The 13,283-nt window shown below is 39.0% G+C and overlaps 1 protein-coding gene across 1 annotated transcript in view; it reads right to left on the bottom strand.

Annotated features, from left to right (window-relative positions):
- klhl20 (kelch-like family member 20) overlaps positions 1-9,852 on the bottom strand; it is a 22,830-nt gene extending 12,978 nt beyond the window's left edge. Inside the window, exons 1-7 of the mRNA XM_046051707.1 lie at positions 9,722-9,852; positions 8,129-8,192; positions 5,546-5,803; positions 5,298-5,406; positions 4,420-4,626; positions 395-553; positions 130-224 (exon numbers count right to left, since the gene is read on the bottom strand). Of these exons, the coding sequence (XP_045907663.1) occupies positions 130-224; positions 395-553; positions 4,420-4,626; positions 5,298-5,406; positions 5,546-5,803; positions 8,129-8,151 (851 nt within the window). The 5' untranslated portion in view covers positions 8,152-8,192; positions 9,722-9,852. The remainder of the gene's footprint in view (positions 1-129; positions 225-394; positions 554-4,419; positions 4,627-5,297; positions 5,407-5,545; positions 5,804-8,128; positions 8,193-9,721) is intronic.
- Between the last annotated feature and the right edge of the window lie 3,431 nt (positions 9,853-13,283).

Raw genomic sequence — 13,283 nt, 5'->3', positions numbered from 1 at the left:
TCTCAACTTCAAAATTTCATAAATGTGTTGTCTGGCAATTTAAAGAAATCCACCATCGTCCTGGATCCAGATCAGCACCAGCAGTATTTTCCCAAGAAAACATTCAAATGGTTGACAAACAACACCCACCTGCACTCTTCGTCACTTTTAATGAGAGGGTCTGACCCAACGGTGCCCACTAGGAACTTGGGGCTTAGCAGTGGTAGACGCACATGCTGCAGGACCTACAGAACACATGAAATCCATGTCAGTCCTGATGTGTTCTTCTGCAGTAGAACAACTACAACAGAAGTCTGAAGTAATGTTGAGGGTATATGGCTGGATTGTACACTAATAACCATACTGGTAACAGAACAACTAACTGTTGTGGTAGGATATATCTGCAGCCACAAACCTGCGGTAGCTGTGGTCTGCGTTCCTGGATGCTGTATTTCACCCAGGCCATCACAGCATTGAAAACCTGCTCCTCGCTTCGAACATTGAGCTCATCGCTGGAAATGATGTCAATCAACTGGTTGGCAGGTAGCAGCATGAACTCTTCACTTTCCATTACCTAGGACAAAACAGCAGAACAGTGAGTCAGCAGCTCTGACACAAAGAGAAAACATTACAATTAAATACTCCAGATTTCCCTGTTAAGATACCGTTACTGTCTGGGATATTTATTTTTATTAAAAAATTAGGTCCATTCCTAGTCTCCTATTAATATCGTCTTTGAGCTTTTTGAGTTTTTTTTTTTGTTTTTTTTAAATAAGCTCATCCTGAGCTTCCTGTTAAGATACAGTTACTCAGAGGTTTTTATTTTGAAAAAATATGTCTAGTTCTGACTTGCCTGTTACAGAATCTTGAATTTTGAAAATCAGAAATGACTTTGTGTCTGTGTGTCTATGTACAGAAACAGAAACACACACACACACACACACACACACACACACACACACGAGTACGTTAGCGCAGTATCAACAAATAACTGACTTAGTCGTTTTTCTGGCAATAGTCACACCGTTTACTGGAGTGGATAATATCGCAATGGCAACACCTTTACAACCAAAAACCTCCAATGTGTTAAACCGTTTTACTCTTAACTCTGCCAAAAGGCTTGTGAATTGCATCACTTGCAAAGCTGACCTTATATGGCACAGGAGCACATCAGAGCATCTGAAAAGGAGGCATGTTTGGCTCTCTGAATGATTAATTCAGCACGGACTGGGCAGGATGATCGAATTTCGTGCAAAATGCAAAAGAGAAATCCATGAACGATCCTAGTATTTTGTCACCCTATGCATGCCACACACCTCTGTGAAGCTAGGGCTCAGCCAGAACATCAAACCAACCATTTTTATCCACATGAAAACCACATTAAATACCAAGCATCTAAATGAACTTATATCACAACATAAACAGTTCTTTAATCACTGTACATGGCTGCATTTATTGCCTTCCAGATATCCCTCATCGCATCCTACACCGCAGTCCGACCACTCTAAAGAAAGCTCAGCTCCAGCTCATGTCACTCAAATCACAAAACTCAGAGTTATTAGCTGAATAACAATAACAACAAGACACACAAATCTATTTTTACAGTTACAACTGCTGGCTGACTTTTACCGTTTTCACTGTTTTCAGTCCAGCTCAAGACAAAGAGAAAGAGCCCACTTACAGGATGTTCTGTTCTCAACTTGTGGGCTTGTAAAGCATGGGAGTGCTTTTGGCCACAGGAATGTTGATGTCACTGTTTTATCAATATTTCAATGTTTCGGAAGCTTTAAATTATTTGGAACGTGGTTGTATGGACAGAAATAGTGTTTTGAAGAAAACTCCCAATAAAAGTAAACCTATAAGCAGTAAATATGGCCAAAACATGGACATTCGCCTGGTATATTTTTGAAAAATTGTCTAATAACTGTTGTATATTAGTTTCTTTTCATCAAATTTACAGTTGTATTCCATGTGTGTTAGAAGATATTCAGTTGCATTATAATCAGCTGGATGATGGTTTTGATGGTGATATTGCTATTAAAATATAGATTTTATACCAGGCCAGGATGAAAATATCATATTTTCCTTTATTGCATCTCCATTTACTCTTTAATAAAAAAATAAATAGGTTCAGTTGATTTATATTCCTTAGCTTCTGACCTTTCAAATGAGACCAGAATTATGCATCTAGGCCTAATGGATGAGGAGTTATTACTGAGTTATTTGGGGTGTTATTTTAGGCATTTCTCCTGGAAATAGTTTTGTTTCCAAAAGGTTAAGACTCGTCTCGGTAGGCTGGTGGGCTAGCAAGCCATCTTAATGTTGAAAGCTCGGATAGCCTCACGTTATGAGCTAGATTTTTTCTTGATCAATGAATTATTAATGGAGTTGAGATTAGCAAATAATTATCATACCCAACTATCCTGTTCACATTCCAAATGTGCCCTAACTTTACAATCTTAAACACTGCATCATTCAAGGTGACAGTTCAGTGTTTGGAGAATGTGTTACTGCCAAGTGCACACGTTTAGAGAACACAGGAAAAAGTCATACTTGAATCGCAAAAGACTCCTGTCCTTATGTGCATGCCCAATGTGGTGTGTTGTATAAGAGTGATAGTTCACTAAAAGATGTATTTTTGAATGAAGTATGCGTCTTTATTGTTAGTTAGCACAAGCCATAACAACCTCACCAAATCCATAGATCATTAGACTATCAAAATAGTACGATAATAAGGTGATGCATTTTACAACCAGTCATCAATCTGCCTCCTCTATCAGCACACATCTAATATTGCAATTTTCACACATGACTTTTGAAATTGAAAACAACTCATTACGGCCAGTTCCAGGCCGATGACATTGCTATGACAAGTCATGAAAAGGGACTATTAGACCTCTCAGGGTGAAGTCGGGCCGAGCTATGCTAGAAAGTGTGCAATGTTATGTTAAAGGTTACCAATTAAGAAGGCTCACAAAAGGTGTACGTTGTCACACCATGATGTGTGTCACAAAACAAATAGCAAGATGAGGGAGATAATAGTTGCAGGCTGTGCACACCAACACAGTCCTGAGAAGAAGTCTAAATAAGACATCATTGTCTTGTTGAGTTACTGATTAACTGTTTAATCTAAAGGTATATGCACAAATGTACTATTTTGCACTAGTTTGGATCTTATAATTTAGATGATGCAAAATGTAAATCCTTACTTTGCGTATTTAAAATCAAGCAAATAGAATTAGTATAAATGTTTTATGGATGTTAACAGTCAATGGGAATACTCAACAGATTCTGCCAAGACAAGAGCATCAAGAAATCCCATTTACAGGAACATTCTATGTGACTGTTTCACTGTCCATCCATCTGTCAGTCAACTTGGTTGTCACTTCACACAAATGTTTAGTTTGTCAGAAATGTCATAAACTTCTCAATTTTCACCTTAGGCAGCAAAGACACAATGTCAGATGCAAGACAAGATGACAGCCCATGTGTCAGTTGCTGTGCAGCCCAGACAAGTCAACAGCGTGAAGCCTGTTTCCCCTTTCTATTCACTTACAAGCTGCAAACCAACCTTTTTTTTATGCCCGTCTAAATTAAAATCTCTGGATAAAGAATTACTGGAGAAGGATTCTGAAGGTTCTCAAATATCTTTATGCTTATCATTATTAATATCATATAACTAACTTCACAAAGCAAGATGTCTGTATAAACACATTCACATACAAAGTGAAACTAAAACAGAAGAGTGTCCCATCACCTTTTTCTTTACTGCATTCATTTATTCTAAAAAGCAACGTACTGTGAAGGTACAAACCCTCATCTTCTGTGCTATATTAGCATGAATCGCACCTCACATGTCTCCAACGGACGTTTATTATCATGAATCAACAGACTGGCCTTGTTTCTATGTTTACAATCCCCTGTGAAACTAAACCGCCACACAAACACCTTTATTTGTTATTGTATGAACACATCCTGAGCATGTGACACAACTTTCAGCTGATGACAGACACATGCTTGGTTCCACATGCTTTCCATAAGAAACAGTTACTACCTTGCATGCAAGGATCTGTGTAATTGCTAATTTTCCAGAAGAGTTTTAAACTATGACAAAGACCAAAGACAAAGAATGCATAGCTCCAATATACAGTAATAACTCATAGTTGTGTGCTGTGTTTCTTTATATCCAAAATCAACAGATAAAAGTGACTAAAACTGAAAAATGTGGGTCTAGTTTGCTTGGATAGCTTTAAACATCAAGTGTAAAAAAACAGACACATGTGAATGGTCAGAAACAACCTGTGTGGTATCATTACAGAGCGTTTCTTTTTCTGCAGCTTCCATCTAAACTCACCTGTCACATTTTTCTAACATTCAGTGCAACATGCGACTTTTAGGAATTGTAGGGGAGTGTGGACAGGTATGTATCGATGTTCTTACCTCCTGAAAATTGTGCTGGGTGAACTTGTCCGCAATGCGGAGCAGCTCGCGGCAGGAGTGTGTGTCTGCAAAGGCCCTGATGCCCAGACAGTTGGAGGGATCGAGCTGCCTCTTGAGGAACTCGCAGCAGGCCTCCTGAATCTCAGCAAGCTGGAGAAGACAGGCTGCGGGAAGCAGCGTCTGGACATTTCCCTCCTCTACAGTCACCTAGGAGAAGGGAGGTCAGGACATTAGAGACTCTTCACATATACAGCAGTCGTTTTATGTGCACGTGTTCTCGGGCAGACTTCACTCAGTTAAAAAAAATTGGTAGAGTATTAAGTTACATTACAAGTAGCGGTGGACATTTTACACACGGACCAGGTAAAGCAGCAGTGAACACACAGGGTGCAGATGTTGGTTTCAGTTGTTTGATAGGCGATATGCTCACCTGCTGCCGTGATAATGGATCGCGCGTGGAAATATACGGGAAAAAAAGACTAGTTCTCAGTCTTTTAGGAGAGTTTATAAAACATACTGCTGATGGAGAAAATGGAGAAGAGAATTCTGAGGCAGGTGCAAAGCATACTTAAAAACAATAATAAGAATGTTCGTGGTCATTAAAAGCTGCTTTCACAGGGAAATATAAAGTGAAAATTTGAGATTATTTTTTGCTGCGGGGGCCGGGGTTTTACAATCACGATGCCGGCTCAACGTCGTGACGTCCGTCAGCCACCAACGATGGATGATGGCATCGTATATCGTCCCAACCCTAATGGTTACGCATATCAGTAGTGATGCATGGCATTGTATGACCATAAATGTTACTGTTAACAACACAATCACCTATCCCTAATGCCACATATCAATGAAACACTGTTCACTACTACTGTTGTTACCTGTGAGGTGTAGGCAAAGTCAATGAGCAGCTCCATGGCTCTCTCATCGATGTCACGGATAACCACTTCAGTCTGCCTGCTCTCTGCCAGCTCTCCAGTGAACATCGCCCTGAAGAGAACATGGGAACAAAGAGATGTTATTGTTACAGCCAGCACTGCAAGTACTCCACCTGCGCTTTGATGTTAATTCATTAGCTAATGGATTCATCTCCAGAGGTGAGTTGAATACAGTGTTTGTCTCTTTGTACCTGAAGTAGGGGCTGCAGGCGGACAGGATCACACGGTGAGCATAAATCTTCTTGGCACCCACCACCAGCACCACGTCACAAAGCTCACGGTGTTTTCGCAACAGGTTGATCACCTCCAGGGTCTGTCGTGGGTGTTTGTCCGAGACATACGGCATGCGTGCAGGCTGGGGGACCCCTTCAGGGAGCTTGTTGGGGTCCCCCAGAGTACAGCGGCTGGTGATGTCCATTCCAGTGGCGTCTTGGCGTGCGCTGGTGGCCCTAAAGGTGAACCAAATGAGAAATATTAATATTTCCTTGGTTTTCACGTGTCACATCTTAAAACCTTGTCTTGTTCAGTTCCGCAGTCATGTTGATAATTTAACACTAACATTGTAAACAAATGTGAGCTTTTATAAACAGGGCTTTGATGCAGTGTTTGCAAACATTTGCATATGATGTTATAGGCCACACATTACTTAAGTGCTGAAGGAGAGCATTAACTTTTCTTGCTCTCTTTGCTTTTAAGAGACTTACATCTTTTATTATTGCTCTCTTTTTTTTTTATAAAATTGTACTTTTTAAACAGTTTATTTTACTTATTTTAAAATGTTTTGATTTATAATATTTCTGCTCATCTCTTATCAATTTGTGCAGCACTTTAAGCTGAATTTTGTATATAAATGTGTAAATAAAGTTCAATATTCAAATATTCAATTCTTTGTAAACATGATTCAAAGTTGGCGTAGTCTCTTTCTCTGATCAGCAGGCACGTGTCACAAATTGAATAACTCAATATTGACAAATCTCATTGCTTAGTTATAATTACACCCTTTTCACACCAAGAAATGTGGGAAAACCTGCTAAAAATATGCAATTGACTGCTTTCACATTGCCAGTGGACGAGTTTGCTTTTTCAGTTTCGATGTCATGCCGCCACCAGACGAGAGGTTAGTTGAATGTTCATGTCTTAAAAAGCTTTGACAATATTTAAAGACCCATGACAAAAGTAAAGACACCAGGGTCCTCACTTTCATAGTCCTCCACTGGTTTTCATATTGTAATTGCACACAAGAAGAAGGAGCACGCACGCGCACACACACACACACTATACATACTGTATGTATTTAACAAATTGTTAATAAACTGTGTTACTTAAAACATTTTTCACTGCGCTCTGTGGAAAACAAGCTGATCACAATAACCAACAATAGATTCTATGTTTTTTTATGTCTCTGCACATTATTTTTCTGTATTATTTTATTCTTTTACTTTCAAGCAAATTCCTCATCCATGTAAAATACTACTTGTCAATAAAGCTCTTTCTGATTCTGATGTCTAAAAGGGAGAATGTGTTATGAATGTGAATATGTTGCCTGACACACACACACACACACACACTATCAGGAGCAATTTGGGTTTCAGTATCTTGCTCAAGGACACTTGCAGAATGGAGGAGCCAGGGATCAAACCACCGACCTTCTGATTAGCGGACGACCCGCTCTAGCTCCTGAGCCACAGCCACCCACAAGCTTCCCACTGTATATATACAATGTTGTTAAGAATACTTAATAGAACGGGATCAGTATAGGTCGACGTTGCTTCCAGCAAATCCTGACCTGAGCACCCTTACTGTGCTCTGTATCTTTTCTTTTTGTTTTACACAGCAAAGTCATATTCACATTACATATTAATTTCACAGCAAGGAGCATGCCTGTGTCCTGCTGACTTAATGTGTAGGATATAGTGTATTAAATATACAAACTACAGGGAGTCTCGTTCCAAACGGTCAGGCTACTTTATTCAAAACTGTCATGGTAGATATTTGTGAGCTACTTACTAAATCAGCACAGAATTCTCCAACAAATCTCTCTCTCTCTCTCGGGTTCCTGTCCGTTCTCCTTAGAGCAGATTGACCACGTGTGCAAGAGAATCCATTAAGTGCAATTTTTTGTTTTGAGTTGTGGACCTGCATTTGGTGGGTCCCCTAATTGCAAAGGCAACATTTTATTTACAGCATGTGTGTTTCTCAGACAATTAAAAGAATTAAAGGAACTCCTGCTCAACATCACCCCTCCACCCAACTCTCCATTGGGCCATTAACCTGTGAGAGAACAGATACTGCACATGTCTTAAATGAAAGGTTTAGCAAAGCAAAAAGGCCGTGGTCAGATGCACCCAGTCCTCTGGAGGCTGGGAGGCGGGGAGAACTCTGGGTAGAACCCCCAATGACTAGTCTTTGACCCAGGGCAAACTGTGTATAGCAGGGATTTGTCTGCCTTGTAGACAAGCTTATGTGGTGACATAACAGGACGGGTGCCACCGAGTCATGGGAGGTTCACAAAAGGTCTCTATGTAAGACTCATTCTGAAACAGTTTCACTGCTATAGTGAATAGTTGAAAATTTTTTCTTCTTCAGTACAAAACCTTTTTCAGCCTACATGGACATTCATCGCCTGTCATGGTAGTGACATTAAATATAAGGTTTGATTAAAAGCCATTCTTGTTTAAGTTTAGTCTGAAGAGAGTCTGGAAATAATATCCACAGATTTTCATTCAGAGAAAGATTCATATACACATTCCTTCAAACTTTAATACCACACCTACCTGCGCATTGGTTTTGCGTCCATGCACTGAAAAACAATATCCGGTTTCACACCTTGAAATTGACCTACAAAGACAAGAAAACTAATCAGATTCTTTGTGGACAGTCTGTCCTCACCACAAACCTAACAGAAGTTTAGCTTCTGCCTGTACATGCAGGCAGTGTTTGCCAGAGAGCCCCTTTCACAATTTCCCTATAGTACATTTTGTTTGTGGCATCTACTTTAATGTGTCCTTTTCGAAAGCATGCTGACAAAAAAGCTACAACATACTCTTGTGAGGGCACACCCCTTTCTTGCCACCTTCCGACTTTGATTTGTAGCCATGTCTCCAAGCAAGACTGGGATCAGAAAGATGTGTTTGCTTACACTGAGTCACCAGTTTATTAGAAACACCACACACAAATGTTTAATTAACTCTGTGGTTTTTTGGAGACCATAATTATTTAGTTACGTGTCTGTTACCATGACATGTGTAAATGGGGTTGGACATATTGTAAAACAATGACCATATAGTTGAATCTACACTTGTCATGTGCAAGATCAATATAGACTTCAAGCTCCACAAAGGTAGTATTTATTTGCAAGGTAATTGTATTGAGCTGAAATACACATTTTACAGTTGTGGCCATTGTTCTGGTAACTTGATGTGTTACACATTAAGGTTTGAAATAAGACGGCAGTGATTCATTTTATTGTTATTATTAACACTATGGAGTAGTATTCCCATACAACCTATCAGTGTGCTTTATCTTAGGGTATTCAACGAGGTTAAGAGAATGAATAGAATAAATCATAAATGGGTTAATTATAGTCCCTTTTCCCTGTTTTATCAGAATATTATAATATCCTGTTTCACAAGATCACCAAGACAGCGGCTGAGATGTTAACTTACTTTTATATACCAATACAAATACAGTAATATATAACATGATGTCAGTCCTATCACTTCATATAACGTAAATACACGCTGGCTCGCTGAGGGTTATTTGTTTCAAGCTGCATTCTTCGCAAGATTTAACAAGCAGTTTCAGCAGATACACATTTCGCGAGGCGAGGTCAGCTAACAACAGTTAGCTAGTTAGCTAATCGCAATTTCCAACAGTGTGCTAAGAATTAAGATTCTAGTGTTGATAGTTATTTCTGGTAGAACAGACTTAGCTAAATATACGGAATGTCTGCCTCTGGGACATATTTTATCCGCGCAGAACTAAATCAATAAACTAGCAAATTAACTAAATCAGTAAACTAACGTTAGTTAATGAGTTTAACGTTAAGAGCATTTTCGGAGGACGTCTGGGAATGCTAACTTATGTGCTATCGCTAGCACAGTTGCAGGGAATCCACAGGCGTTACATTTTAACGTTAAAATGAATCTAAACAATCAAAAAACGAAATATAACAACAAGTGAGGACATCCACTAACATGTTTAGGGTCTCAGGAACCGCGTGAGAGTCTCTCTCAGCAGCAGGTCAAAACACACGAACTGGATGTTATTAACTGTAACTTCATGCTAACGTTTACTAAGTTAATGTGTTTACATTGTTAACAGTGCCAATTAACTGACAACAAAATAAATGTTTAAGACGGGTTTACCTTATATTTCCATCCCAACGACACAGAGAAGTCACCCTGGTTGCTAATGTTTACAATTTAACGCTGTCGGTTAAACGCTGGTGCTTCTTCTTCCTTGGTGTTATTATGCGCATGCCAAACGCCAAGCGCCACTTCCGGACTGTGGGTTTTCAAAATAAAAGCATTGGATTACGTCATTGCAAAGATGCAGAAAAAGTCCCGGACAGTCTTCAATTACGTCCTGTCCTGTTTGTCCCTAAAATTAGTCTAAAGCTGTATTTTTATTAGTTATAGCCTTATAAAACTTTAATTCAGGATCCCTGTAACAAAATATTTTGGTGTTGACCACAGATGGCAAGGCAAGTAAATTATTAGGCCTGTAGAACATTTCAACAACAAGGTAATTCAAAGTGCTTTACATAACTACAACAGGGAAATATAAAAAAGTTTTAAAAGTTGAATAGAAAATAAAAACAGGCAGGTCTCCCACCTTTGCTTATTTTACTCCTTTGATTCCCCATCTCCAACTCTATCCCCCCTTTATTTGTCATCACTGTAAATCCAGATTGTCCACGTTACAAACTCTGGTAAAAACAACTTACTTCGGGAACTATTCTGGCCAGGGCCTTAACCAGGGTTTAGAAATAAGTGAGGTCCAGATTTTTTGTTGTTTATTTACGGTAAATCATATCAAAAATTACACCTAAACAAAACATAGCCTAAACAATACAGTCACACAAACTAGTGATCTATAATGAAACAGATACAAAGGGACCTGTTGGCAAAATATAGGCTAGGTAAATTTATTAAAGCTATTTTTTTCTTCTTTGTGTGTGTGTGTGCACCAGCTGAATTGCCGTGATGCCCCCCTGCCAAACTTATTATTTGCGAGGACATTTTTACCCCAGCAACCGGTCCCTAGCTGTCCAGCTGATTTCTTTATTGATCGTGCTTTCCCCAAGTCTGGACGCTGATGGGGAACAGTTTTTCAAGTTGAAATAATCACCTGTGTCTGCATGGTCCTAAAGCCTTTGTTGAAGTTGGTCACGTTATTAATTATTATTATTAAATATTTTATCAATCTTTTGGTGACCTCATAGCTGGCCACGATCCCGACTCTCTATTGGCTACAGTAGGGGCTGCAGGGTATATCAAGGACAGTGTGTCAAGTTAGTGTTGTTATAGCCACAAAGTAACAGGCATGCATTGTCTTTTGCCCTTTTGTTTTCTAGTGTAGGCCTAGATAAAGATAGTTGAAGTTGCAGGGACAAGGAAAGTGTAGCTGCAGTCAGCCACAGATAAGAAGCATAATTAGGCCCACATATTGAGGAGAGTAAGAAGGTATATAAAATGTGAATTAATGTACTATGGAGCCTCATACTCACATGTACTCTGTATTGGATCTTCAGTAAGCTTTCATTGCACGGGACTCTGGGAATGAGAATTTAAAGTGTTTGAGAGGACCAACAGATATTTGACCAGGCTGAGGGTTTCTCTCCAATACCCACAATATAAACAATTCACAGAAAAGGAAACACTGGTCAAGGGAAGAAACTTTAGCAGAGGCAATTCAAAGAGAGACCCCTCGTTTCTCTGATGGCTAGGTGTACAATTGGTGCCACAGGTTTGGGGGATAAAGGAACCATGAACTTTATTTTCCAATATCTTAAACATCTAATGTTAAAGTCTAAGGTATCTATTTCCAGTGTGCAGTCCATCCATGGCTTCTAGGAGCATCTAACATTTACGATCAAAGGACACATTTACACATTGTGTTGCTTTTTGTCTGTGCTTAACAAATGCTTTACTGAAAAGCATCTTAAGAAGAATTGCTTATCAAAATTTAGACAAGTGGATGTCTGGGGAACAACAGTCTTGGGCACTTCAAGTGAAAAACTAGTCTAAATTTCAGTGGTAATATCATCATTATAACCAAGATCCAATAGATAATTACGCAACTGAATGTCTTCTCCTGCTCCTTGACTACAACCAAGTGTAAATTTGACTAAAATACAAATTCTATGATACAATTTAAAATATAGTCAGGCAGTCTCCATGTGATGGCCAAGTTTACTATCTACATGTTGACTGTTTTACTTCATAACACTATTTCCAGATAGCCATGTTATGAATAACACACTTTACATCTCTATATTAATAAACACAATGAATATTGATCAATAAGAGCTCCATGTTATACAGGCAGATAAACTGAGAATAAAAGGCCCTACAGTAGTGATGTGTGGGATATTTAAAGTCAGTGCAATAGAAAAGCGTAAGGCTCGTTGGTGTCAGTACTAGCAGTCAGCCACTAGATGTAGACAAAGACCATGTGTTTGAATGGAAAGTTGCACTAAAACCTACTGCTATTGCAAAAGCTAAGACACTTGTAGATGATCAGGGACACCTCCTTGCCTCTTCATTTGAATGGTTGCCTTATGGATGATGATACTGTGCTCCTCCGTTTACAAAAACAGATCCAAGTTTAATTTCTTAATGAAATTTAATAATAATAATAATAATAATAATAATAATAATAAGGTATAGTCATGAGTGTCTATATATCTATCTATCTATCTGTCAGTGTATGTTTGAAATTGTGTTCATTGGCGTTTGTTTTTCTTGTCTTTTGCTGCCAAATGCCATGTAATTTTTTCTGAAACCTAATTTCTCCATGGGGACAACAAACAAACAATTCATAATTGTAAATGGGACCCTATGAAATCAGTATTATTTTTTCCAGATTCCAATTTATTTTCACCCAAATTCTCTGTTTTCTGAATGTTTCTGAATTTTGTGTTTTACAATTTAAGCAGAAAGAGTGTGTAGTTATGTGGTGGATGAACACAATTTCAACAATTCAAAAAAGAAAACATTAAAAATCTAATCAATATCACTGAATTTGATGTATCACACATACAGTGAGGAAAATAAGTATTTGAACACCCTGCTATTTTGCAAGTTCTCCCACTTAGAAATCATGGAGGGGTCTGAAATTGTCATCGTAGGTGCATGTCCACTGTGAGAGACATAATCTAAAAAAAATCCAGAAATCACAATGCATGATTTTTTAACTATTTATTTGTATGATACAGCTGCAAATAAGTATTTGAACACCTGAGAAAATCAATGTTAATATTTGGTACAGTAGCCTTTGTTTGCAATTACAGAGGTCAAACGTTTCCTGTAGTTTTTCACCAGCTTTGCACACACTGCAGGAGGGATTTTGGCCCACTCCTCCACACAGATCTTCTCTAGATCAGTCAGGTTTCTGGGCTGTCGCTGAGAAACACGGAGTTTGAGCTCCCTCCAAAGATTCTCTATTGGGTTTAGGTCTGGAGACTGGCTAGGCCACGCCAGAACCTTGATATGCTTCTCACAGAGCCACTCCTTGATTATCCTGGCTGTGTGCTTCAGGCCATTGTCATGTTGGAAGACCCAGCCTCGACCCATCTTCAATGCACTAACTGAGGGAAGGAGGCTGTTCCCCAAAATCTCGCAATACATGGCCCCGGTCATCCTCTCCTTAATACAGTGCAGTCGCCCTGTCCCATGTGCAGAAAAACACCCCCAAAGCATGATG

This window comes from Micropterus dolomieu, linkage group LG06 (assembly GCF_021292245.1).
Source record: "Micropterus dolomieu isolate WLL.071019.BEF.003 ecotype Adirondacks linkage group LG06, ASM2129224v1, whole genome shotgun sequence".
Classification (NCBI taxonomy): domain Eukaryota; kingdom Metazoa; phylum Chordata; class Actinopteri; order Centrarchiformes; family Centrarchidae; genus Micropterus; species Micropterus dolomieu.
The sequence above is the reverse complement of the archived record's forward strand: the minus strand, read 5'-3'. Positions and strand labels throughout refer to the sequence as shown.